Source organism: Oncorhynchus clarkii, chromosome 5 (assembly GCF_045791955.1).
Source record: "Oncorhynchus clarkii lewisi isolate Uvic-CL-2024 chromosome 5, UVic_Ocla_1.0, whole genome shotgun sequence".
Lineage (NCBI taxonomy): Eukaryota > Metazoa > Chordata > Actinopteri > Salmoniformes > Salmonidae > Oncorhynchus > Oncorhynchus clarkii.
The window spans coordinates 40,977,036-41,004,917 of NC_092151.1; the positions used below are offsets into that span (position 1 = coordinate 40,977,036).

The 27,882-nt window shown below is 42.8% G+C and overlaps 1 protein-coding gene across 1 annotated transcript; it reads right to left on the bottom strand.

The window, feature by feature from the left end:
- Positions 1–8,000: 8,000 nt before the first annotated feature.
- On the bottom strand, positions 8,001–26,929 carry LOC139410032 (kinesin-like protein KIF2A). Its single transcript, XM_071155460.1, has 20 exons — positions 26,791–26,929; positions 24,535–24,629; positions 23,518–23,646; positions 23,325–23,379; positions 22,493–22,624; positions 21,895–21,995; positions 17,818–17,913; positions 17,633–17,690; positions 17,333–17,495; positions 17,012–17,102; positions 16,787–16,850; positions 16,583–16,674; positions 16,246–16,388; positions 15,744–16,059; positions 15,237–15,304; positions 14,862–14,993; positions 13,149–13,293; positions 12,348–12,449; positions 10,392–10,527; positions 8,001–10,100 (listed from the first exon to the last, which is right to left on the bottom strand). The coding sequence occupies exons 1-20, from the start codon at positions 26,852–26,854 to the stop codon at positions 10,015–10,017; spliced, it is 2,268 nt and encodes a 755-aa protein (XP_071011561.1). The 5' UTR covers positions 26,855–26,929; the 3' UTR covers positions 8,001–10,014.
- Between the last annotated feature and the right edge of the window lie 953 nt (positions 26,930–27,882).

A 27,882-nucleotide genomic window follows, 5' to 3' on the forward strand; every position in this document is an offset into this window, starting at 1 on the left:
TCAATTTAATATTGGAAAATGTTAAGTGTACAAACTGTAAAGATATTGACATTGAAGATAATCCATTATTTAATTTAAGGGTTAATAAAGATCAAGGTTCAAAGTTAGAATAAGCTGGATGAGCTCTGTTCGAGACTATCCTATCAACTGTAATATCCTATGTTTCACGAGTTGTTGCTGGATCATACATTGTACAGTTAGCTGGGTTTTCTGTTTATCGGCAAGACTCCTTGTCAACAACAGCTGGTGCGTGATCGCTAACATGCTGACCACACCGCCCACATTGCCTGCGCGAGCGTTGCTAAATAAATTTACAATTTTTTTCACCTTTATTTAACCAAGTAAGCTAGTTGAGAACAAGTTCTCATTTACAACTGCAACCTGGCCAAGATAAAGCAAAGCATACATGTTATTCAATAACTTCATTCAAACTGCGAACAACTACATAGCGAAGCTCTAAAATAGAACTTGGTTCTATTTTTGACACTTGACTCTCTGCAAGTCCCGCCTCCAATCTCCTCATTGGTTTTTAGGAGCATATGCCCATGTGGGTGATTGAAAGCTAAACAGAGGTCTACAGTCCAGTTGGTGGTGGTAATGCACCTTAAAGTTGGTTGCCAACCATCATATAAAGTCAGAAGAAGAGGACAAAAAAGAAGACTGAAGGAGGAGAGATTACAAGAATATGCGGATTCATTGACGGAGTAGAGGACCTTGTGCATTTCAGGTAAAATAACAACCCAATGTTTATCTCACAGGACAAGTTAGCTAGCAACAACTAGCTAGCAAGCTAGCTAAATGGCCATGAATATTACATGCTTTTCGATGTACCAAACAGACCAAGACAGTCGTGAACTACAACAATCTCTGAAACTGGAAACACTTATCTCCCTCACTAGCTTTAAGCACCAGCTGTCAGAGCAGCTCACAAGTTACTGCACCTGTACATAGCCCATCTATAATTTAGCCCAAAAAACTAAAACCTCTCCCCCTACTGTATTTATTTATTTTGCTCCTTTGCACCCCATTATTTATATATCTACCTTGCACATTCTTCCACTGCAAATCTACCATTCCAGTGTTTTACTTGCTATATTGTATTTACTTTGCCACCATGGCCTTTTTTTTGCCTTTACCTCCCTTATCTCACCTCATTTGCTCACATTGTATATAGACTTATTTTTCTACTGTATTATTGACTGTATGTTTGTTTTACTCCATGTGTAACTCTGTTGTTGTATGTGTCGAACTGCTTTGCTTTATCTTGGCCAGGTCACAATTGTAAATGAGAACTTGTTCTCAACTTGCCTACCTGGTTAAATAACACCATAGTGCGCTCCAAGATCATCACTTAGCTAAGGACTTTGGGATGAACACCTGCAACTGGATCCTGGACATCCTGCTGGGTCGCCCCCAGGTGGCGAAGGAAGGCAACAACACATCCGCCACGCTGATCCTGAACACAGGTCCCCTCAGGGGCGCGTGTTTAGTCCCCTTCAGTACTCCCTGTTCACCCACGACTGCGTGGTCATGCACAACTCCAACACAATCATTAAGTTTGCAGATGACACGATGGGTGATAGGCCTGATCACCGACTACGATGAGACCGCCTATAGGGAGGAGGTCAGAGACACTGCTAGGACAACAACCTCTCTATCAACGTGGGAAATACAAAGGAGATGATCGTGAACTACAGGAAAAGGAGGGCCACGCATGCCTCCATTCACATCGACGGGACTGTAGTTGAGCGGTTCGAGAGCTTCAAGTTCCTTGGTGTCCACATTACTAAGGACCTATCATGTACCAAATAGACCAAGACAGTCGTGAAGAGGGCAATACAAAGCCTAGTCCCACTTAGGAGGCTGAAAATATTTGGCATGGGACCTCAGATCCTCAAAAAGTTCTACTGCTGCACCATCGAGAGCATCCTGACTGGTAGCATCACCGCTTGGTATAGCAACTGCTTGGCATCTGACCGCAAGGCGCTACAGAGAGTAGTGCGTACTGCTCAGTACATCACTGGGGTCAAGCTTCCTGCCATCCAGGACCTCAATACCAGGAGGTGTCAGAGGAAGGCCCTAAAAATGGTCAAAGACTCCAGCCACTCCAGTACTGAATCGCCAAGTTTGGGACCAAAAGGCTCCTTAACAGCTTATACCCCCAAGTCATAATACTGCTGAACAGTTAATAAAATTGCTACCCTGAATATTTACATTGACCCCCTTTTATTTTATTATTATTTATTCTTATGTTTTGTACTGAGTCTCTTGCACAATCTGGATGTACACTCACTGGACTCTAATCACACACTCATACATACTACACTGACAGTCTAACACACACACACACACACACACACACACACACACACACACACACACACACACACACACACACACACACACACAAATACATTCACATTCCTTCACACTCTTCACATACGCTGCTGCTACTCTGTCTATTATCTACGCATAGTCACTTTACCCCTACCTACATGTACATATTACCTCGACTAACCCGTACCCCTGACTCTTGTCTATAGCGTCGTTATTGTTATTTTATTGTGTTACTATTTTTCCATTAGTTTATTTAGCAATTTTTTGTTTGTTTGTTTAACTCTGCACTGTTGGTTAAGGGCTCGTATGTAAGCATTTCACGATAATGTCTACACATGTTGTGTTCGGTGCATGTGACAAATAACATTTGATTTGAAATCATAATGTGGAATAAGGTAAAGATCAGTCTGTGTTCCAGTACACTGGGGTCTGACCTGGAACTTAAAAGGTTCTTCAAAGGGTTCTCCTATGGACAGGGGAAGAACCCTTTTAGGTTCCAGAGAGCACTTTTTTTTCTAAGAATGTAATAAACACTTTTAATTAATTATTGAATTAATAATTAATATTTAACATGTTTATACTGTTATCCAGTGTATAGTTATGTTATTAAGAGCAACATTTATGTAAAGTGATACCTATGAAAACAATAGTGTGCCTGCAGCTGTGCTGCGACTCTGTCAAAAAAGGGAATTATAAAGAAACTAGCTCTGCAATATCAGATTATGACAGCTTTAAAAACATCCAGGCTATCAAAAAAGCATCCAGGGCTCCAGACTCCGCAATATGAATCGCGTAAACACAGTTCACTTTCATAGCAGCCACGTTGTATTCCTTCTCTCATCTATGCGCTCTCCTCCTCTCACCTTTTCCCTTCGTTTGTGGACTTCAATGCACAACACATCAGCTGTAGAAGACCAAGCGAGAACCTTTCCAAGCCAAACCATATCATAAACACTACACACTGCCTACATCAGTGTCACCATATTAGCTAAAGTAAAGTCATAGTCAACATAGCTAATATAACTAATGTGTTAGTAAACCCGCTACAATCATGCGGTAACATTACAGTGTACAGTCAGTAAGCAGTTTAGCAGTTACATCAATGTGCCCCGGTTCCTATAAAAGAGTAAAACCAAAATCTTTGAGTAGGCTAAACTAGCTAGCAGTGTCTCTGTTACATCTTCAAGGCCTATATTCAGTCCGATCACACTTCATTGGCTATGCACATTAAAAGCAATGTTCCTGTGCTCATAGAGAGTATAACACATTCATGGTCATCACTGCATATTTTGCTGCATATGTCGCCTCAATTGGAAATTACCTTTAAATGTCAAGCGAGCTATAACGCACATCTACCGCTGATTGGATCGAATCCCGGCCTTGTATCTGTAGACAAACGGCTGCCTAAGATAAATACATTGTTTAGACACCTTCTGTGTTGAAGTTATGAGTCACAAAGTCAATATTCCTTATTTCCACCCAGGGGATTGAGACTTTTGTTGGCTTCTTAAAATACAATGATACTTTTTTCAGATTGTTTCAGTTTATGGCATAATCTATAGGTCTATATGTACATACTGTAGGTAGGCATGAGCTATAAATCTGAAGAGAAGCTTTTGAAAAGTTAGAAAGCAATCAAAGCAAGACATTCTAATAAATAAAGACTTGATCAATTTTCAGTACGTCTGTGTTTTTGTTGTTTATCTACAATGTAACACTTACAACAATACATATATATATATATATATATACACACACACACACATATACATATATACATATATATACATACATATATATATATACAGTGCCTTGCGAAAGTATTCGGCCCCCTTGAACTTTGCAACCTTTTGCCACATTTCAGGCTTCAAACATAAAGATATAAAACTGTATTTTTTTGTGAAGAATCAACAACAAGTGGGACACAATCATGAAGTGGAACGACATTTATTGGATATTTCAAACTTTTTTAACAAATCAAAAACTGAAAAATTGGGCGTGCAAAATTATTCAGCCCCCTTAAGTTAATACTTTGTAGCGCCACCTTTTGCTGCGATTACAGCTGTAAGTCGCTTGGGGTATGTCTCTATCAGTTTTGCACATCGAGAGACTGACATTTTATTCCCCATTCCTCCTTGCAAAACAGCTCGAGCTCAGTGAGGTTGGATGGAGAGCATTTGTGAACAGCAGTTTTCAGTTCTTTCCACAGATTCTCAATTGGATTCAGGTCTGGACTTTGACTTGGCCATTCTAACACCTGGATATGTTTATTTTTGAACCATTCCATTGTAGATTTTGCTTTATGTTTTGGATCATTGTCTTGTTGGAAGACAAATCTCCGTCCCAGTCTCAGGTCTTTTGCAGACTCCATCATGTTTTCTTCCAGAATGGTCCTGTATTTGGCTCCATCCATCTTCCGATCAATTTTAACCATCTTCCCTGTCCCTGCTGAAGAAAAGCAGGCCCAAACCATGATGCTGCCACCACCATGTTTGACAGTGGGGATGGTGTATTCAGGGTGATGAGCTGTGTTGCTTTTACGCCAAACATAACGTTTTGCATTGTTGCCAAAAAGTTCAATTTTGGTTTCATCTGACCAGAGCACCTTCTTCCACATGTTTGGTGTGTCTCCCAGGTGGCTTGTGGCAAACTTTAAATGACACTTTTTATGGATATCTTTAAGAAATGGCTTTCTTCTTGCCACTCTTCCATAAAGGCCAGATTTGTGCAATATACGACTGATTGTTGTATATAGCACACTTTCATTCGATGTGGGTCCCTCTTCTCTTTAATCCGTGTCGATCCATTACATTTGTCGCATAAAATGGCCCAGGTGTCTTCTTTTTGACAGTGGTGTTGTCTGTCTTTTTATCCTTCAGTACGTTACTAAATTCCTCCATCAGCTCCGACAATTGTTTTTTTTCATAAACGGAGAAATTTTAACTTCTTTGACGTGCCATGATCAGGTGGCTAGCGGACAAATAATACATGGCTAAATAACATTAAGTAATGCCAATAATACATAATATTGAATGTGAGCTATCTTACTTTATAAACTAGCTAGCTACAGTAGCTAACATTAGCTAACAAATTAGCTTTCTGTCTAGTATAGTACTGGCAAATAACAGATTTGATTTAAAATCAGCCAACCCATGAGAACCTTTCACGATGGAGTTGCAGTAGTTCTAACATTACCTTGTTAATATTTTATCAAGGAACAGCAACTGTGGCCTCATTTGTCAAGTAGGCTAGCTACTTCGTTTCATCTCACAAAATACCTCATATATTGGTAACATGTCACTAATAGTTTTAAACTGTTAATCATAGATTTACTGATCCAGATTTTAAATTAAGTGGGGCAACACATCTGAATTATAAACCTTGAATTACAAAACCGAGATTAGCTCTGATCCTAGATTAATTTAAACCATGTTGGTGCAACCCACCCATGGTTATAAACATGTCATAATATGTCGCAACAGTTAACAATTTGGCATAACACTGTCATGACACAAACTCAGGAAAAAAAATAAATGTTCTCTCACTGTCAACTGCGTTTATTTTCAGCAAATTTAACAGCACAGTTCCTTCTCCTTGCTGTTAGATTCACTATAAGTGTTCATGCTGTTTTAGGTCAAATGCAGACAACAGATTGTTCCAAACAAGAACGATGCTTCTTTACACTTTGCTTCTTAATAAACTCAGCAAAAAAAGAAACGTCCTCTCACTGTCAACTGCGTTTATTTTCAGCAAACTTAACATGTGTAAATATTTGTATGAACATAACAAGATTCAACAACTGAGACATAAACTGAACAAGTTCCACAGACGTGACTAAAATCAATGGAATAATGTGTCCCTGAACAAAGGGGGGGTCAAAATCAAAAGTAACAGTTAGTATCTGGTGTGGCCACCAGCTGCATTAAGTACTGCAGTGCATCTCCTCCTCATGGACTGCACCAGATTTGCCAGTTCTTGCTGTGAGATGTTACCCCACTCTTCCACCAAGGCACCTGCAAGTTCCCGGACATTTCTGGGGGAATGGCCCTAGCCCTCACCCTCCGATCCAACATGTCCCAGACATGCTCAATGGGATTGAGATCCGGGCTCTTCGCTGGCCATGGCAGAACACTGACATTCCTGTCTTGCAGGAAATCACACACAGAACGAGCAGTATGGCTGGTGGCATTGTCATGCTGGAGGGTCATGTCAGGATGAGCCTACAGGAAGGGTACCACATGAGGGAGGAGGATGTCTTCCCTGTAACGCACCGTGTTGAAATTGCCTGCAATGACAACAAGCTCAGTCCGATGATGCTGTGACACACTGCCCCAGACCATGATGGACCCTCCACCTCCAAATCGATCCCGCTCCAGAGTACAGGCCTCTGTGTAACGCTCATTCCTTCGACGATAAACGGGAATCCGACTATCACCCCTGGTGAGACAAAACCGCGACTCGTCAGTGAAGAGCACTTTTTGCCAGTCCGGTCTGGTCCAGCGGCGCTGGGTTTGTGCCCATAGGCAATGTTGTTTCTGGTGAGGACCTGCCTTACAACAGGCCTACAAGCCCTTAGTCCAGCCTCTCTCAGCCTATTGCGGACAGTCTGAGCGCTGATGGAGGGATTGTGCATTCCAGCTGTTGTTGCCATCCTGTACCTGTCCCGCAGGTGTGATGTTTTGGATGTACCAATTCTGTGCAGGTGTTGTTACACGTGGTCTGCCACTGCAAGGACGATCAGCTGTCCGTCCTGTCTCCCTGTAGCGCTTTCTTAGGCGTCTCACAGTATGGACATTGCAATTTATTGCCCTAGCCACATCTGCAGTCCTCATGCCTCTTTGCAGCATGCCTAAGGCACGTTCACGCAAATGATCAGAGACCCTGGGCATCTTTCTTTTGGTGTTTAAACCCTTTACAATGAAGATCTGTGAAGTTATTTGGATTTTTACGAATTATCTTTGAAAGACAGGGTCCTGACAAAGGGACGTTTCTTTTTTTTGCTGAGTTTATATTGTCAACTCAGCAAAAAAAAGAAACGTCCCTTTGTTCAAGGACACATTCAATTTCTGTTAGTCACATGTCTGTGGAACTTGTTCAGTTTGTCTCAGTTGTTGAATCTTGTTATGTTTACTGAAAATAAACGCAGTTGACAGTGAGAGGACGTTTGTTTTTTTGCTGAGTTTATGTATGGGGGACAGATGAAGGGCTAGTCATTCAGAAATCATGTCAACCCCTATTATTTTAGAGTGAGACCATATAACTTTTTGTTGTTATTTTACTTCTGAATTAATTTAGGCTTGTCTAAACAAAGGGGGTGAATACTTATGCAATGACTATATTTTAGTTATTTCATTTGTAAAACTGTTTAAAAAAATGTAACTTTGACATTATGGAGAATTGTGTAGATCAATGGGAAAAAAATGCAATTAAATCTATTTCAATCCCACTTTGTAAACCACCAAAATGTGAAAAAAGTTCCAAGGTGTAGAAATTCTATAGGCACTGTATATGTTAAAATAAAGTTAGCCTACCACCCCCCAAAAAATACATACAATTGTTGTGACTGGAGATTGTGGTCTGTAAGGATGTCAACGTCTGAATAATTCTTGTCAGAACACATACAGCAGAAGGTGCAGTCAGTCAGGTGGTTCTTTATTCTTTAAGCCAGGCATTTACATCTGATGCACACATCAATTATTTTAAGGTACCGTAGTCAAGTTCTAGTAACACTGCAGCAGCTAGGTCCAAACTCAGTCATTTTCATCACTATACATCTGCACCTCCATATTCCCTTTTATAAACAACTTTAAAATGGGATGGGGGGAGAAAATAAACTTTTTTACAAGATTCATAGTACGAGGGTATTTCTTCAGTTAATAGCACATTGATTGCTTTGTAAACAGAACGGACAGATACAACTGCGACTGGGCTTGTTAAGAGGCAGGTTGGTACATATAAATATTTATCCTAGCAAGTAACACAGAGCAGTTTTATACAAGCTAGTCATTAGAAGCATTTGTACGACAGTGTTTCCCCAATATTCTTAGGAGGGGCACAATGTCCCTCAAAAACATAATTTCAACCAGTCTTTTTAGACGTGAAGGGTGGCACACCTTGCCTAAGAAATGGTTGGGAAAACACTGTTGAAGGTCGTAAAGAGTAGTGCATTTATGTACAGTAGCACACGAGGGTGCAGTAGGTTTATGTAAGAGATAATCAACAACGGGCTATGCGTTCTGTGGAAAATAACGCGCTAGCGGAGTGGAACTGACTTTCCACGGAGTTGCATTATTTTCCAGAGAACGCATAGAGCCCGAGTTTATTATCCCTTTCATACAATGGTTATAATTTAATACATTTGCCGCTGGAAATGTGTTCAACATCCACTGAAGTAGCTAGCAAGTTTACTAGAGAGCTGCAGTAGTTGCCTTGGTAACCAGACAAACATACTCGCTAGTTTAGCGCAACAAACCATCAGTCCTAGCTTACAGTTATGAAAATCCAATTCAACAATGCCAATAATGTTTTCAATTTGACTTTTGCTTCCAAAAGCAGCTCAAACATAGAACACATAAGAATGAACTATAGCCATTGAATTCTACCGTGCAGATACACCGTGTGTTATGAGGAAACAATGCACGCTCTAGAATGCCCTTCAAGCCAAACAGAAATGAGTATTCAACAACTCCAATAAAGTACAATCACAGCTGGTTTGTGCATGCATGCATCTGGTTGGCACCCAGACCAACACATTATCACTTCCTCAACCTATATAGGCTACATGATCAGAACAGGTGGTCAGAAATGTATTTCCTACTAAATCAGTGTTTGTTGCTCTTGGTCCTGGAGAGTTGAATACAGTGTGTGCAGGCTTTTGCCCCAACCTAGCACTAACACATCTAATTCAGCTGATCACGGTCTTGTTGATTTGTTGAGTCAGGTGTGTTCGTGCTGGGCTGGAAAGAAAGCCTGCACACACTAAAACTCTCCAGGAGCATGATTGAATACGGACGGTAGTTAATTTACTAAATAAATACGTTGTTTTGATTCTTAAAATTGGCTGGAGGTAAAATCGATCATATCTTACAGTTTGTCTTATAAAAAGGTACATAAAATAAATCCTTCCCCCTTTTCTTTGTTTAAATGAAAATCCGTCAATAGTTGTTTCACCACATAGATACATTACCCATGTACATACATGGAAATAAGAGAGAATCTTGCCCTCGGTTTAACAGATGGATAAATGGATGGATGGAGGATATTTACAAGCAGCAATGAGAGCCTGTACATAGAGAATAGGGCAACACCTCATGATCCTTCAATCATAAAATACATCATAGCATGGATCTTCTTTAGGTCTAAACAAATTACTAAATAATTTGCTTGTACAGTTGTTTCCAGATGTTTTGTGCTGTGACCCCCTATTTCTTTTAATGCCTTTAAATGTCAATATGCCTCTCTGGACAAATGAAACAATGCTTTAGGCCACAACCCACATTTAGATATCCAAAACCCAGTACCGCAATGGGCCCCGACCATCTTTTAGGGACCATGGCTAAGGACATCAGTTATGTCATGCTTATGACAGTCTCAAGTAGCCTTAATGTCAGAGGGTTCCAGTCAAGTGTTGAGATTAGTGACGTGTGTACGTACACGTGTGTGTTTGAATGTGTGTGTCTAAAGAGCGCGAGGCCTCTTGGGGTTGATCTGTTTGCTCGCCTGCTCCTCTTCCTGGAGCGTAGAACGGAAACCCTTCACTTTGTCTGGGAGAGGGAAAGAAAGAAGGGAAGAGAGACGGAAGAAAAGGAGGGAGGAGAGAGGGGCGTAAAGGAGGGAAGAGAGAGTAGAGGAGGGGGAGGAGAGGAGGGGGGGAGAGAGGGGAGGAAAGGAGGGAGGATGGAAAGGAAGAGAAGGTAGAGGCTTAGATATAATCAGTAACAAATGCTATGAAATGTCATCTTGTTTCTTACTTCCAAATAACATGACATGAATCACAATTCATTTAATGATTGCTTAGTTCTGATCTAGAATCAGTTATTAGAATCCCACATTACCTCTGAGCTCAATGAGGATGTCGATCTTCTGATCCAGGATCTGTTCTAGCTGCGTGGCGTAGGAGTCTACGTCATAGTCCACTTCCTCTGTCATCTCCAACAGAACCTTCTCATCCTCCAGCCAGCGGATAGACTCCTGCACCGGACACAGACGGGAACACACACAGAGAATGAAACTCCTACTCTGAACTAATTTATAAACTCAGCAAAAAAAGATAATTTGTGAAAATCCAAATAACTTCACAGATCTTCATTGTAAAGGGTTTAAACACTGTTTCCCATGCTTGTTCAATGAACCATAAACAATTAATGAACATGCACCTGTGGAACGGTCCTTAAGACACAAACAGCTTACAAACGATAGGCAATTAAGGTCCCAGTTATGAAAACTTAGGACACTAAAGAGGCCTTTCTACTGACTCTGAAAAACACCAAAGAGAGATGACCAGGGTCCCTGCTCATCTGCGTGAACGTGCCTTAGGTATGCTGCAAGGAGGCATGAGGACTGCAGATGTGACCAGGGTAATAAATTGCAATGTCCGTACTGTAAGACGCCTAAGACAGCGCTACAGGGAGATAGGACGGACAGCTGATCGTCCTCGCAGTGGCAGACTACGTGTAACAACACCTGCACAGGATCGGTACATCCGAATATCACACCTGCGGGACAGGTACAGGATGGCAACAACAACTGCTCGAGTTACACCAGGAACAGCACAATCCCTCCATCAGCGCTCAGACTGTCCGCAATAGGCTGAGAGAGGCTGGACTGAGGGCTTGTAAGGCCTGTTGTAAGGCAGGTCCTCACCAGAAACAACGTTGCCTATGGGCACAAACCCAGCATCGCTGGACCAGGCAAGACTGGCAAAAAGTGCTCTTCACTGACAAGTTGCGGTTTTGTCTCACCAGGGGTGATGGTCGGATTCGCGTTTATCGTCAAAAGAATGATCGTTACACTGAGGCCTGTACTCTGGAGCGGGATCGATTTGGAGGGTCACAGCATCATCGGACTGAGCTTGTCGTCATTGCAATCTCAACGCTGTGCTTTACAGGGAAGACATCCTCCTCCCTCATGTGGTACCCTTCCTGCAGGCTCATCCTAACATGACCCTCCAGCATGACAATGCCAACAGCCATACTGCTCGTTCTGTACGTGATTTCCTCTAAGACAGGAATGTCCGTGTTCTGTCATGGCCAGCGAAGAGCCCGGATCTCAATCCCATTGAGTATGTCTGGGACCTGTTGGATCTGTGGGTGAGGGCTAGGGCCATTCCCCCCAGAAATGTTCGGGAACTTGCAGGTGCCTTGGTGGAAGAGTGGGCTAACATCTCACAGCAAGAACTGGCAAATCTGGTGCAGTCCATGAGGAGGAGATGCACTGCAGTACTTAATGCAGCTTGTGGCCACAGCAGATACTGTTACTTTTGACCCCCCCTTTGTTCAGGGACACATTATTCAATTTCTGTTAGTCACATGTCTTGTTCAGTTTATGTCTCAGTTGTTGAATCTTGTTATGTTCATTCAAATATTTGCACATGTTAAGTTTGCTGAAAATAAACGCAGTTGACAGTGAGAGGACGTTTCTTTTTTTGCTGAGTTTATTAAGAAGCAAAGTGTAAAGAAGCATCGTTCTTGTTTGGAACAATCTGTTGTCTGCATTTGACCTAAAACAGCATGAACACTTATAGTGAATCTAACAGCAAGGAGAAGGAACTGTGCTGATCGAGTGACATGTTGCAAGGCTTGTTGTGTGTGGGAAGCAGTCACGAGCAGAAAGGAGACAACAAACGGAATAAACTATAAACACGGACATTACGCAGCTGAATGGCATTTCAACATATTGCATGCAATATGGATCCCTTGCGATATGGATTTTGCACATGTTAAAATTGCAATTTCGATGGCAATTTGATTCATTGTGCAGCTCTACTCTGAACTATATGTGTGTGTGTGTACCTGAAACACAGCTCGGTGGTCTTCCAGCACCTGTTCCTCCATCTCCACCAGCTGAGACACAGCCTCATGAAAGGTAAAGAGCTGGGGGGACACCTCCTCTTCCTGGAGGGGAGAGAGGGGGAGAGAGAGACGCCGACGGAGGGAGGGGTGAGAGAGAAGGATAAAGAGAAAGAAAGAGAACAGAGAAAAGAATACTCTGAAGAACCACACCCTTTTTATTTGACAGTAAATCAGTGTATAAGCCAGTATATACAGTGCCCTCCACTAATATAACCTTGGTAAATATGAGCAAAACGGGCTATGAAAAAAATTATCCAGCTGTGATGCTTGGGAGTTTTTTTGGGCCACTTTAACCATCCTCCTCAATGTGCGTGGGGTCAATATTACCGAGAATATTACTGTATTCTCGGGTCTTTCCCATAGTGATGGATGACTATGGGAATTGCCTGTGTGTCACCTCATATTTATACCCCATTGAAACAGGAAGTCATGGCTTACCACTTAAGTGTTCCTAATCACTCAGGTGAACTTAAAAACACAACATTTGAATGGGAATATACTTAAGTTAGATTTTACTCATGAGAATTTCTAGGGGTGTAATAATTGTGGCACATGTTTCTGAGAAAAATATTTAAAGGTTCGATTTTTGTGAATATTTTGAATGAAAGACCAAGAGGATAAACAGCAAATACCTTTTTTTCACAGGCCGTTTTGCTAATATTTGCCAAGGGTGCCAATATTAGTGGAGGGCACTATACAGGGGTAACTGGACAGTAGGTGTATGTGTGTGTGTTTTCTTACGTTTTGTTCACAGAGCAGTTTGAGGTCATCCCTCTGAGGGGAGCTGCCGACCCCCCACTGAGCCTCCAGGACCTCTAGCTGGGTGACGCTGTGTCCTCCCCGCCCCTCCATCATCACCCCTGGGTCCACCGTCAGCTCCTTCACCCTGTCGATGCACACAAACAGCACACACAGACACACACACAGGCACGCAAGAACACACATGTACGCGCACACATACGCAAGCACACACATTAGTAGTTTTCCCTGACCACATGATCTGACCTTTTGATTGGTTAAAACAGTCAATGAACCAATGGGAACGAATGGAGACATTTTAGGCAGGAGTGTGAAGGACAAGCTGGGAAAGAAAAACATGAAAAACAAAAAAACGGCTTCTGAAATGAATGTATGAAAGAGTTAAACATATAAGCATGCCACAATTCAGCAATGACAAACTGAAACTGAAGGTTAAAGGTCATGAACAGTCAAAATCATGTTTTTCATGAAATGCAGGATATTTGAATAAAATCAGATCAAAGTGTGAAAAATGACTGTCGCTTCTACATTGATAAAGTTTGATCATAAAGTTACTGGTCCTCTCCACCATGTCAAACACTTGGATTCAGGCGGCGGGATTAATAAGGGTTTAGGGTGACATCACCCCAACTCTCTCATTTTAATACACCAATGGTAACATGATATTCTCTTATCTAATTTAAATAAGTACCGCCTTGTAACCAACATCGGAGAAGGCGTATTTTAAGAGAGGCGTGATTTATATAGCTAGATAACTACACAACTGGTGTCAAAATCTGTAGGTTGTCAGCAAACATAATTAAACGTTTATCCTATTAATCTATGGCAAAGATACTTATATGTCTGGTGTTAGCTAGTTACTGGCTAGCTAGGTATTCAGCCAGCATGGAACAAAAGGGGGGGTCGTTCAAAACCGACGCAGTTGTCATTTTAACACATCCGTCAGTGCTGCTGTGAACCATATCACAAGATACATGCCAAACAGGAGATGTATAAAAATCATTGATGCAATGATTAAATAATTGATGCAAATTCAATGTCGTTTGAGCTGTTTTGTGTATCACCAAATATTCTTGAGATGATTTTACTGCTAAACTGCTCACTGCATCCAAGTTGCTTAACAGAGGTGTTTCAAAGAGCTGTCAGTCAAGGCGAGCTCATGAATATTAGCTCCCCGTCCACTTAGCCTGTCTTTTCAAACTTCCTGGTAGTTAGCCATGAGAAAAAAAGAAAATGTTCTACAATTTGAAGCATTTCTATTCAAAACAAATATTATGGGTGATATTTTAGTCACTCAAAAGGCTATTTTACATGGGAATCAGAATTACTGTTCGGGACCTTTTAAATAAATTATATCAGTGTAGGTTAAATAAATGATAGAAATGAAGAAGAAGAAAACGGAAACATGCTGAAAAACTTGAGGCCGTGCAGGTTTGTAGCCAGCAACACTTAAGTCAAAAGTTACCCCTAACCCCTGGTCCAGGATCAGAGCGATATTTTCTTTATGGCTGGCCTTATAGTTATTATAAGGTTACAGTTCATCTGATCCTAGATCTGCGGTTAGGAGTAACCTCTCACTGCAGTCAAATGACAGGCAGAGGATGGGTTTGTATGTGAGCTAGTGGAGATCACAAACATAGGAACGAAGAAGATGAAGTTAGTACGGTAGGTAAGAGATTAGTAGAGAGGAGAGACCTGGTGGGAGAGGTGGGAAAGTCATCGTACTCGTAGGTATTAGTGGGGGAGAGCTCAGCACGACTCCCCCCTCCACCACCCTGCTGCTGGGAGAAGGGGATGTCTGATGGGCTGATCCCAAACTCCTTCACTCTGGAGAGGGGGAGAGAGACACACACACAAAGCGACCGAGAAGATCCCGTCAGGATAAGGTCTGATCATACATTAGAGGGTAAATGATTTGTCTCGTATCAAGAAGAGGGAGTGAGACGAGATATAGAGGGGGGGGGAGGTTATTCTGCAATGACAACTTGAATGAAACTTCTCCCTTATCAACCAACAGTCTTAGTAATTAGTCGTTGGTGAGATGTAGACAGTCAGTCAGCGTGGTCTCACCTGTTGGCGTATCTCAAAGTGTTTAGAGTGTTTTCACAGGAAGCCATTCCAGGAGATATAGTGGCAATCTGTGGGGGGAAATAACAGTTACTACATCATTAGAAAATAATCATAATCGTTGGTGCTTAATAAATAAACATTGAACCAGGCAGTTCTGAAGACCAGGAAGTGTTGAAGGGACAATCTGCTGTAGCTACATCCATTTTTGGACTTATACATTAATTATATATATAATTATGAATAATATAACTTCACGAGTTTAGTACCCCATCAGAACCCAAAATATAAGCTTGTTTTACTCTAAACAAAGTAAATGTAAACAAACACTGTATAACCTCAAAACATGGTTAAAACTCTCATTTTGATATCATGGATGGTCAGTCCTTGCATCCACAGATCTGTCTATGAATTTGAGAGTGGTTACATTTCTCCAGCCCCACCCCTTAGCTTTTTAGCGAAACGGGGCGGCATCACTTTAAAGGAGATGTATGTACAGTATTATCTCACCATGCAGGTCCTGGAATTCTCCCCGATGAAGGAGTCTCTGAGAACCTGGGTCAGCTTGCTGGCTCTGAACGGGGTGTGGGGCTTGTTCCGACCCAGGGCTCTGATACACTCCTTGAGCGCCAGCAGGCTCTTGTTGATCTCGGCTCCCTCCAGGCGAGTCTGGCGGTCAGCGCTGGACGTGTCGGCCCCCCTCTCGTTCCCCGCCAGGTCGATCAGCGAGAACTTGCCATGCATCTTCCCTCGCCGCCTCAGAATGATCTGGAACACAGCGTGGCTTCGGGACGAGTGGGCGTTGGCCGAGGTCTGACCTGACGTCCTGGGAGAGAGCGAGAGATGGAAGAGGAGGAGCGAGAGATGATAGAGAGGGGAGGGAGGGAGAGTAAAGCAGCAGGAAATGACTGGCAGGAATAACATCCATATCAGATCTTTAAAATAAGTTAACGCCAGTCAATTAAACCATCCCACTCCACCCCTCCCTCCTACTCGCCCTCTGTGGTTTTACCTGCAGCTATTTCCAACCTCTATGAGTTTGAGGACGTCTTCAGTACATTTGACGTCTCTCTCCTGCAGCCCCACCACCTGCACCTGCTGCTTCCCATCCTCCAGAACCCTCAGCTTGGCTTTCCGGTTCAGCAGGTCAAACACCTAGAGAAGCGCAACACAACCACGCGGCCGGGTTAACACAACCACAACCGTCCTTCGGCCCACGCATTGCGGTTCAGCAGGTCAAACACGTACAGAACCACAACCACGGTTACATAAACACAGTCGCCACCCTCCATCTTCACGGTTCAATATAGGGGGTTTGAAGATGCATGTATTGTGGTGACTCCACTTGCCTTCCCACTGTAGATCTCAAAGAAGGTGGCGTAGACATTGAGGTCCAACTTCTTGTAGTTTGGCTTCTTCAGCATGAGAAACACGTCTCTCGCTGCAAAGAGAGAAAGGGCTTCACTGAAGAGACACAGCTTCACGCAAACACGCAGTAGGAGCACGTTTTGAACTAAAGAGAGAGAGAGAGAGACATGGTGTAGTGTTCGTACCAGCCAGTGCGTAGATCCCTTTAGAACAGTCTTGGTTCTTCCCAGAGAAGTCTCCTCCCATTGTCTGAAAGGGAAAGCAGTGAGCTTATCTCCCAAACGAAGGCAATGTGCCCCCCCCCAAAAAAAGAAAGCCTAGAAAGCGGTTGCTAGGATACAGCATTATCAAGTTAGCGTTCAAGTGTTAGCCGACACGCGCGGAAAGTGATCATCATCGGTGCCACTCACATGCGTTTTCCCACTTCCTGTCTGTCCGTAGGCGAAGCAGGTGGCCATTCCCCTCTCAAAGATGGTCTCCACCAGTGGTCGGGCGGTGAACCTGGGGACAGGGGGAATGAACGGTTGACCACAGTAAAGATACTCTAAATTACAATATTATACTTTCAACTCACACTTTCAAATAAACCGTGTTATGTCAATGGGAGTGTTGACACAGACACAAATCTCCAGTTAGAATTCGTCCCAGTACACGTGATCATTTGTGTTCTTGAAAAACGTACCTCCGCACCAAACGCTATCACCTCTTGGGAGTTGAGAATAGCAACTTACCGGTAGACCATGTCGTTGTCTGCGCTGTCGTCAAAGGTGTAATCGAAGCGGAAGGTCTGGTTCTCCAGGTACCTGGTCAGGTCCACCTTCTGCTTGGGCTCATGGACCATCACCACGTCCTTACTGGGGATGGTGATCACATCCAGGTCCTTCATAGTCAACTCTGGAGAGGGGGGGGAATCATGTTTCCACGAGAACGTGTGAGGAGTGCGATGCTTATGCTGCTGCTAAACCTCTGCATGTAAAAGACCATGTAACCCGAAAGTTGGTGTGCCTGCGTTCGATTGATGAAATGTGTACCTTTTTTATTGAGGGGCCGTGCTCGTACACACACACATATCCTGTGCTCCTCATCGATCTGAAAGTTGAAACAATGTCATACAAGACATGATTTAGTTAGTGGCCAACAAAGACGTGTCACCACTCTATGAAAATAGACCGGCGCCTAAGCAGTTTTAGCAGACAGATGTAGATATAAAACGTACCAGATCAGCGGTGGTTAGAGGCCTGTAGTCCAGACTGGCTCTGAAGTCTCTGATCATACACATGATCTCATAGTTAGGCACAGTGACATCTACCTCCTGGAAGAGAACGGCACAGTCAACAGTGTGTGTGTGTGTGTGTTAATGATGTGTGGGTTACCGCAGTCCCCGCGGATATATTGTGTGGAGGAAGGGCAGGTTGAATAAAGAAAAAACAATGCATAAAAAAAATCCATAAATGTATCATTCTTGTGCAATTTATACCTTATAAGCTACATTGAGGATTTTCTTGAATTATTTTAGGCTATCTGGCATTGGTGCACAAGCATTAGCTTTAGGGCCTAACTGTACACGCGCCAAATAGACTACACTCCAAAAACAAAATGCTTTTGGGAACGCACAGAAAAAGTTAATGTCATCTACGGAGGAGAAAGGACACTGTAGGACTTTAATTCAATAAGAGAAAGGCTACGAAATGGAGAGATGAAAATAAAGCGAAGGGAGGGCCAGAAAAGTCATGTTTGGGAAAGATTTGGTGACGTGGTAAAAGAGGATGATAGCAGTGATGACTGTGAGGCGCCATAGTCACAAGACGGGGTCTTCAAAATGGGCCTGCGGCACGTCAGGGGAACTTAGCCTACTGTTCAGATGGGTTAAATGGAAAGTGAAATCTGGACACTGACTGTAGGTCTATAACCTCTCACATAGCCTTAATATAAACTCCTTCAGAATCAAGCATTTCTTGCAGTAAAATGATACACCAAATGTAAGCCAAATTTTGACTCGGGAACAAGAGATACGTGATTCATTTAGTTCAGCATCTTGAGAGAATGCAAATGTGCAGTTAGCACCTCTACAGGCGGTATCTATCTTTATTAGCATAACATAATAATTGTATTTCAACCACATAAAATATGCATCCAAGTCAAACTGAAATCTTATCAGAAACATGAAACATGATGTCATTTGGAAACCGTTTTTTTTTTTTTTTGCATTTTATCCCGGTCCCTAAACGTCTTTGCTCCACAAAAGAATCCGAAAAGACAGAGAAAATGCTACCGATGTCAACTAGATTGAAGCATTCATTCTATCGATCTATGACATTATTCTAGTGAGCAAGGGTAAATTTAGTCTTCTAGGGCAACACATATTGACAGAAGAGTCAACTAACAAATAACCTACCAAATTGTCAGAAATTATAAGCAGAAACATACACAATATTTACAAAACCACACCTGTTGCTGATAGGTGTATAAAATCGAGCACACAGCCATGCAATCTCCATAGACAAACATTGGCAGTAGAATGGCCTTCCTGAAAAGCTCACAGACTTTCAACGTGGCACCATCATAGGAGGCCAACTATCTAACAAGTCAGTCGTCAAATTTTGCCCTGCTAGAGCTGCCCCAGTCAACTGTAACTGCTGTTATTGTGAAGTGGAAATGTCCAGGAGCAACAACGGCTGAGCCGCAAATTGGTAGGCCACACAAGCTCACAGAACGGGACCGACAAGTGCTGAAGCGCGTAAAAATCGTCTGTCCTCGGTTGCAACACTCACTACCGAGTTCCAAACTGCCTCTGGAAGCAACATCAGCACAAGAACTGTTCGTCGGGAGGTTCATGAAATGGTTTCCATGGCCGCAGACAAGCCTAAGATCACCATCCGCAATGCCAAGCGTGGGCTGGAGTGGTGTAAAGCTTGCCACTGGACTCTGGAGCAGTGGAAACATGATCTCTGGAGTGATGAATCACGCTTCACCATCTGGCAGTCTGACGGATGGATCTGGGTTTGTCAGATGGCAGGAGACTGCTACCTGCCCCAATGCATAGTGCCACCTGTAAAGTTTGGTGGAGGAGGAATAATGGTCTGGGGCTGTTTTTCATGGTTCGGGCTAGGCCCCTTAGTTCCAGTGAAGGGAAATCTTCACGCTACAGCATACAATGACATTCTAGACGATTCTGTGCATCCAACTTTGTGGCAACAGTTTGGGGAAGGCCCTTTCCTCAGCCCCCGTGCATGAAGCGAGGTCCATACAGAAATGGTTTGTCGGTGTGGAAGAACTTGACTGGCCTGCACACAACCCTGACATCAACAACCAATGATAATTTGGAATGCCGACTGCGAGCCAGGCCTAATCGCCCAACATCAGTGCCCGAACTCAGTAATGCTCTTGTGGCTGAATGGAAGTAAGTTCCAGCAGCAATTTTCCAATGTCGAGTGGAAAGCCTTCCAGAAGAGTGGAGGCTGTCATAGCAGCAAAGGGGGTCCAGGGGGTCCAACTCCATATGAATGCCCATGATTCTGGAATGAGATGTTCGACAAGCAGATGTCCACATACTTTTGGTCATGTAGTGTACATACTTGCGAAGGTATTCACCCCCCTTGGCATTTTTCCTAATTTGATGTCTTACAACCTGGAATTAAAATGGATTTTGGGGGGGGGTTTGTATCATTTGATTTACACAACATGCATACTACTTTGAAGATGCAAAATATGTTTTATTGTGAAACAAACAATAACACAAAAAAACAGAAAACTTCAGCATGCATAACTATTCACCCCCCCAAAGGCAATACTTTGTAGAGCCACCTTTTGCAGCAATTACTGCTGTAAGTCTCTTGGGGTATGTCTCTATAAGCTTGGCACATCTAGCCACTGGGATTTTTGCCCATTCTTCAAGGCAAAACTGCTCCAGCTCCTTCAAGTTGGATGGGTTCCGCTTGTGTACAGCAATCTTTTAAGTCATACCACAGATTCTCAATTGGATTGAAGTCTGGGCTTTGACTAGGCCATTCCAAGACATTTAAATGTTTCCCCTTAAACCACTTGAGTGTTGCTTTAGCAGTATGCTTAGGGTCATTGTCCTGCTGGAAGGTGAACCTCCGTCCTAGTCTCAAATCTCTGGAAGACTGAAACAGGTTTCCCCCTGGAATTTCCCTGTATTTAGCGCCATCCATCGATCCTTCAATTCTGACCAGTTTCCCAGTCCCTGCCGATTAAAAACATCCCCACAGCATGATGCTGCCACCACCATGCTTCACTGTGGGGATGATGTTCTCAGGTTGATGAGGGGTGTTGAGTTTGCGCTAGACATTGCGTTTTCCTTGATGGTCAAAAAGCTCAATTTTAGTCTCATCTGACCAGAGTACCTTCTTCCATATGTTTGGGAAGTCTCCGTCATGCCTTTTGGCAAATACTAAACGTGTTTGCTTATTTTTCTCTTTAAGCAATGGCTTTTTTCTGGCCATTCTTCCATAAAGCCCTGCTCTGTGGCGTGTACGGCTTAAAGTGGTCCTATGGACAGATACTCCAATCTCCGCTGTGGAGCTTTGCAGCTCCTTCAGGGTTACCTTTGGTCTCTTTGTTGCCTCTCTGATTAATGCTCTCCTTGCCTGGTCTGTGAGTTTTGGTGGGCGGCCCTCTCTTGGCAGGTTTGTTGTGGTGCCATATTCTTTCCATTTTTGAATAACGAATTTAATGGTGCTCCGTGGGATGTTCAAAGTTTCAGTTATTTTTTTATAACCCAACCCTGATCTGTACTTCTCCACTACTTTGTCCCTGACCTGTTCGGAGAGCTCCTTGGCCTTCATGGTGCCACTTGCTTGGTGGTGCCCCTTGCTTAGTGGTGTTGCAGACTCTGGGGCCTTTCAGAACAGGCATATATCTACTGAGATCATGTGACAGATCATGTGACACTTAGATAGCACACAGGTAGACTTTATTTAACTAATTATGTGACTTCTGAAGGTAATTGGTTGCACCAGATCTTATTTAGGGGCTTCATAGGAAAGGGGGTGAATACATATGCATGCATCACTTTTCCGGGGGGCGTTTTGTATAATTCTTTCAACAAAATAGGAAAAACGCCAAGGGGGATGAATACTTTTGCAAGACACTGTCAATCAGGCAAAAGAAAATCCTTCACCCCATGTCAAAAGATTGTTCCACTGTCTCTGCTGACTGTAGCCTACAGGCATTTTCTATATTAGTGGGTTAGGGTTGGGTGCGGGCATCAGATTTATACTTTATCACATATTCAGTAGTTGGGCGGTTGTGGGTGAGCAAACTGTGACCCTACCTGTGCCTTCTTCTCTCTCAGCTCCTGTTGTTGCAGCCTCCTTCTCTCTCGTTTCTCCTGCAGTTTCTCCACCTCCTTCACACAGTTGGATTTCCGCCGGGCTGAACCCGTACAGAGTAGGAAAACACAATTATCAAAAAAGAATCTAGCATAAATGTATAATAGTGGTCCATTTTCATTTCTACTGTCCCTATTTCAATATACTTCAAAGCTCTTCAGAGGCAAATACACAACAAAAAGATAAAACCATGAGCGCTAAGCTACACATTCAATAATCTCATAATAAACCCCCCTGGCCGGCCGGAATAGAGCGCAGCTCAGTGAAAGAGCTATTCTCCGGCTGCCTCTCTGTTCTCTCAGCAGTACAGCTGGGCTAATAGGCCTGTCTGTCTGCCTGGGCGCATTAGATCACTGGTCATGTGTCCCATCATCATAACCCACCAGACTCAACATCACATCTCATCGCGGCAGAGAGCTCCAATCGGAGATTTACAACAACAAACAAACAAAAACAACTAGTTGTTAACATGGCAAATGTATTTCACAATAACCAGGACTATTTAGCGACACAAAGCTGCAGTGTGTCTGTGTGTATTACCGTTCTGCTGCTGTTGTAGTGTCATTTGCTGTGTCTGTAGGGCTGTGAGTGCTGCGGGTGGGGGTGGTTCTGGTTGGCTCTGCTGGTGCTGTATCTGACTGGGTCTGGCCCGCGTAGTCCCCACCGCTGCAGCTGGAAAGACACAACATACAGGACATTTTAGTCACGCATGTACATTTTGTTTAGTACATTTAGCACATGACATATTGTCTTTGGGCATCTCATCTTCTTATTGATGGCTTTTTAAATTCAAAACAGGAGTAATGACAGTCCCATATCGGTCGTCCTCAGATGATTTGTCAGTAAATGATCTTGACATGAATATGCTATCTCTCCCCAGATCCCCTCTCTCCTTTCCACCTGTGTATTTATCTATTTTCGACTGTTGCTACAGATCTCTCTCTCTCTACAGATACCAAGGTCTCGCTCTTCCTCTTCATCTCTCTACTGATCTCTCTGTCTCTCTCCCTCCAGATATCACAGTGTCCGAGGGGTATTTTCACCACGTATTCACAGATGGCACACCTGTTGCTTCTATTGAAACAGAAATAGAGATCTATTACTCTCGTGGTACAGTGGGTCAGTAGGATGTTATGTAGCAAGCCTGGTTAAACCAAGTGTACACCCAACATGGCACCCTATTCCATGCATAGTGCACTGCAGTTGACCAGAGCCCTATGGGCCCTGTTGAAATGCAGTGCACCATAAAGGGAATAGGGTGCCATTTGGGACACCGACGTAGTCTCGCGTTGACAGACTTCAAAAGTCGTCTCGTCTTTGCTCAGGAACGTGAGGAGACTTGGAGATCAAAGTTCTGTTGAAGCTGCCTTGCCTCTGTTTTCTCTTGCTGGGGTTTCAGTCTTGGGGGGTGCTATTGTTCGTCGGTTCTACAAGAGACAAAATAATACCATATGAACGTAAAGAAGCAAATGGGACACATGAAAATAGACAACACTTTCCCATGATTAAAGTATACTGTACAGACGTATGGCTTTTGGCCACAGCACACACTATAAGAGAATGACCTTGGGTGGCTTGATTTGTTTGGCAGCAGAGGCGATAGAGGTGGCAGGAGGAGGGGTCTCAGGACTCTGTACTGCCTCCTCTTCAGGGGCCACATCTGGGTTCAGAGCAAATATGCTCTCCAGGTCAATCTGCATGGGAAGAGGGTGCAACATACATGTTAAAACTCTGTTCCAGCCTCTCCAACCTAATGTGTGTATGAATATACACTGAGTGTACAAAACATTAGGAACACCTTCCTAATATTGAGTTTACATCCCTGTTTACCCTCAGAACAGCCTCAATTCTTCGGGGCAAGGACTCTACAAGGTGTTGAAAGTGTTCCACAGAGATGCTGGCCCATGTTGACTCCAATGCTTCCCACATTTGTGTCAAGTTGGCTGGATATACTTTGAATGGTGGACCATTCTTATTACACACAGGAAACTGTTGAATGTGGAAAAACCCAGCAGCGTTGCAGTTCTTCCCACACTCAAACCAATGCGCCTGGCACCTACTACCATAACATGTTCAAAGGTGTGCCATTCACCCTCTGAATGGCACACATACACAATCCATGTCTCAAGGCTTAAAAATACTTCTTTGACCTGTCTCCTCCCCTTCATCTACACCGATGGAAGTGGATTCAAGAAGTGAAATCATTAAGGGATCATAGCGTTCCCCTGGATTCACCTGGTCAGTCTAAAACTGAATGTTTTGTCCGCTCAGTGTATATCACATGTGCAGTGAGATTGATTAACAATTTACCAGTGACATTTAAGAAGTGAAATAGGCTACCATGTTAAAACGTGTAATCCGAAAGGAGGGCACACACACACACACACACACACACACACACACACACACACACACACACACACACACACACACACACACACACACACAAACTACTTAAAGGCATCCGTAGTCAAGCTGATTTGCTTTGTGTCCTAAAACTTTCAACGCTCCATCTGGTACAAGCTGATAGGGGGTCAGACATGACTGATTAACACACATAAACACACACACACACACAGTACCTCTTTCCCTTTCGTATCTCCATTCTCTATCCATTCCACCGTGACACTCTCGTTGTCTTCATTCAGTGAGGTGACCATTGCCTGGTGGATTCGACCTGCAAGAAACATGTTATAAACATATACCAGTTTCAGTGTAGACTCCTGCAGGAATAGAGAACCATGACATGATGGGTTTGTGACCACATGACATGATGGATTTGTCCTGGCTGCCATAGATGGGAGAAAACAGTTGTAGACTCATACGGTCATACACTCTGGCTATTGAAATTCAGCCAATGACCACGACACACTAGATCACACTGACCAAAGAGGGTGGTGATGAGACCAGGCAAAATCGGCCAGTATGGGCAGAGGCCTTCAGTAACAGATGTGTCAATAACCCTGGATCTGATTGGTTGACATTTAAAAAAGCTTCACATGCATGTCAACATTTGACTGCTTCAGGGCATTTTGTTATGTTACCGTACATGCAAAATGGTTTGTTTCCATAATGTTTCTAGTGTTATGTCTCATTCTAAATAGCTAAAGCTCTTCTCTTATGGATGAGCCCAAATTACTACAAACATTTAAAAAAAATACAGTCACACAATTGGTTGAGCAGATAATTAAATTAAATCAAACAAGACAGGTTCATTGCTGCAGAATCACTAAGCGTGTGTCTTTTGCTAGTCCTTCCCTGGAGATAGAGCAGACGAGAATTAAATAAATAGCAACTGAACACTACTCACTTTAGACTAGCAAGGACTACTATGTAAAGAAGTAGCTAGTAGGCTATTGTTAGTCAGTGGCTAGCCGACTAAAACTCAACAATTAACGAGGGGGTTAAGCGGCGACTAGTGTGGGAGAACTGGACTTCCGATGTCACATAAAAATACGTTTTTATCAAAAACTATGAATTTCAGCACCCAAAGAATAGCCCGCAATTACACATGACAGGAAATGGGGGGAAAACTGATAACGGATTAACAACATTGTAGTTACTCAACAATACTAACGTAATTGACAGAGTGAAAAGAAGGAAGCCTGTACAGAATAAAAATATTCCAAAACATGCATCCTGTTTGCAACAAGGAACTAAAGTAATACTGCAGGACATGTGGCAAAGCAATACACTTTTTGTCCTGAATACAAAGTGTTATATTTTGGGCAAATCCAATACAACACATTACTGACTACCACTCTACATATTTTCAAGCATAGTGGTGGCTGCATCATGTTATGGGTAAGCTTGAAATTGTTAAGGACTGGGGAGTTTTTCAGAAAACAGAATGGAGCTAAGCACATGGAAAATTCTAGAGGAAACCCTGGTTCAGTCTGCTTTCCACCAGACACTGGGAGATCTTTCAACAGGACAATAAACTAAAACTCAAGGCCAAATCTACACTGGGGTTGCTTACCATGAAGACAGTAAATGTTCCTGAGTGGCAGAGTTACAGTCTTCACTTAAATCAACTTAAAATTCTATGGCCTGAAAGTCTAAGAACTGAAAATGGTTGTCTAGCAATGATCAACAACCAATTGTTTTCATATATAGAATTTTTATTCCACTTTGACATTACAGAGTATTCTTTGTAGATTGTTGACAAAAAATGTTTAATCAATTTTAATCCCACTTTGTAATGCTTCAAAATGAGGAAAAAAGAAGGAGTATGAATACTTTCTGAAGGCACTGTAGTACGTGTAACATAATGTAACTCAGAGCCATGATCAAGGGCTAGGCTTAAAGGAGAATCGCCATATTCAACGTTTCCTGTAAACCCAGATTCTGGTTCAGAGCTGAACGGTCTTCTGTGACTATTCCCATTAAGACAGTTCGCTAAACGATATATACGGCTGAATCCAGTATCATTACCAGGAAACCAGCACGGCCTATAACCGCACAGGTGGATGCATCCCTGCCAATATAAATCATTAATCCCTGTTAGCCAGCCGGCTAGCTTCACCCAGTAATTGAGTAAAGGCTACAACTAGCTGGCTATAGCTACGCCATTCAAAGTAATATTAACCGATTTGATTGACTGCCGCTGTGTCAGACAGGGAGCATGACAGTAGGATGAGAATGGGTCTAGTACCGAGCACAGATCTCTATGCCATTGCTAGGCTAGGTATCCAACTCAGCACCCTGCCTGACTGGATAGGCGCTGCCTTGAAGCAACAAAGATGATGTAGCTAACGCGACAGCGCCTCAATGAAAAATGCATCTTTATCTAGCTAGCTAGCGGACGAGCAGGAGAGAGAGATATCTCTCTGTCTTACCATCACTCCGTTTGATTTCCACATAAATGCCGATGAGGATCTTTCCGAAGACAGCGACAGCCATCCCTCATGTGTGTAGTATGTGTGTGTATGGCTGTAGTATGGGGTGTGTATTTGTTTAATTTGAGGGGGACCAAGTCGCGCCGCAGAAAAGAGAAACCGGGAGGAGGTCAGGAGGATAGAAGGAAGCAGTGCGCATGCGCATAGACTACTTCGCTCCATCAGAGTGGAGACGCATCCAAGAAGCGAGTTAGATTTTATTTTTGCTTAGTCTTCTAGCTAGCTACACTTGCTATATTTATGCGATTTTCTGTTGATGTGCCATTGGGTGAAAAAGCAGCACGCTTAAATGTGTTCATTGCAAAATAAGAGGCTTTTTCGGGACTAATTCTATAAATGCGTTTAATTCACGATGTGTAACCAACGATTGAGTAATAGTCGATAAGTATAACATGTTTTATTATAAATGTTTATAATTCGAATAATTATTATATGTATTCATAAATAGGATAATAATTCATACATTAACACATGGTTGAATGCTCTGTTTTGATTTAAATGTTAAAGGCCCAATGCAGCCGTTAAAAAAAAGAATCTATATCAAATCATTTCTAGGTAATAATTAAGTACCTTACTGTAATAGATTTCCATTAAGCAAGAATTTTGCTAAGACTGTCTGGGAGTAGTCTGAGTTGGGAGGGGAAAACTGAAAACTAGCTGTTATTGGCAGAGAGGTTTAGAACTCTCTTTGAACTCTCTTTGCCTGGTGATGTCACCATAGAAAGACGAAACTCCCACCCATGCAAGCCTGCTGATTAGAAAATTTTATTTTTAACCATCAAGATTGTAGATTGTATTTTCAAGCAGCAACTATCAGGAAAGGGCATTGATAAAACATGTTCACACGTTTACAGTGTTTGTTTCATCAGCTGTTGTACAATATGATATAAAACACAGGAAACATAATTTTTACTGCACTGGGCCTTTAATCTCCTCTTGTGTTCACCTGCACTTTATTGTTCTGAAAACCAAATCTGGAAGACCCACTAAACACGGACCGACACAACGTCTTTTTTTGGTGCAGTCCGGATC

Bases quoted from the DNA above. Each gene is read 5' to 3' on its own strand.
- LOC139410032 (XM_071155460.1), bottom strand. From the start codon at position 26,854: ATGGCTGTCGCTGTCTTCGGAAAGATCCTCATCGGCATTTATGTGGAA. The intron at 16,389-16,582 runs GCAAGTGGAGTC...GCGCTTCTCTAG, and splicing joins TTGAGATCTACAGTGGGAAG to GTGTTTGACCTGCTGAACCG. The intron at 10,528-12,347 runs GTACACACACAC...TGTCCGGTGCAG, and splicing joins ACCACCGAGCTGTGTTTCAG to GAGTCTATCCGCTGGCTGGA.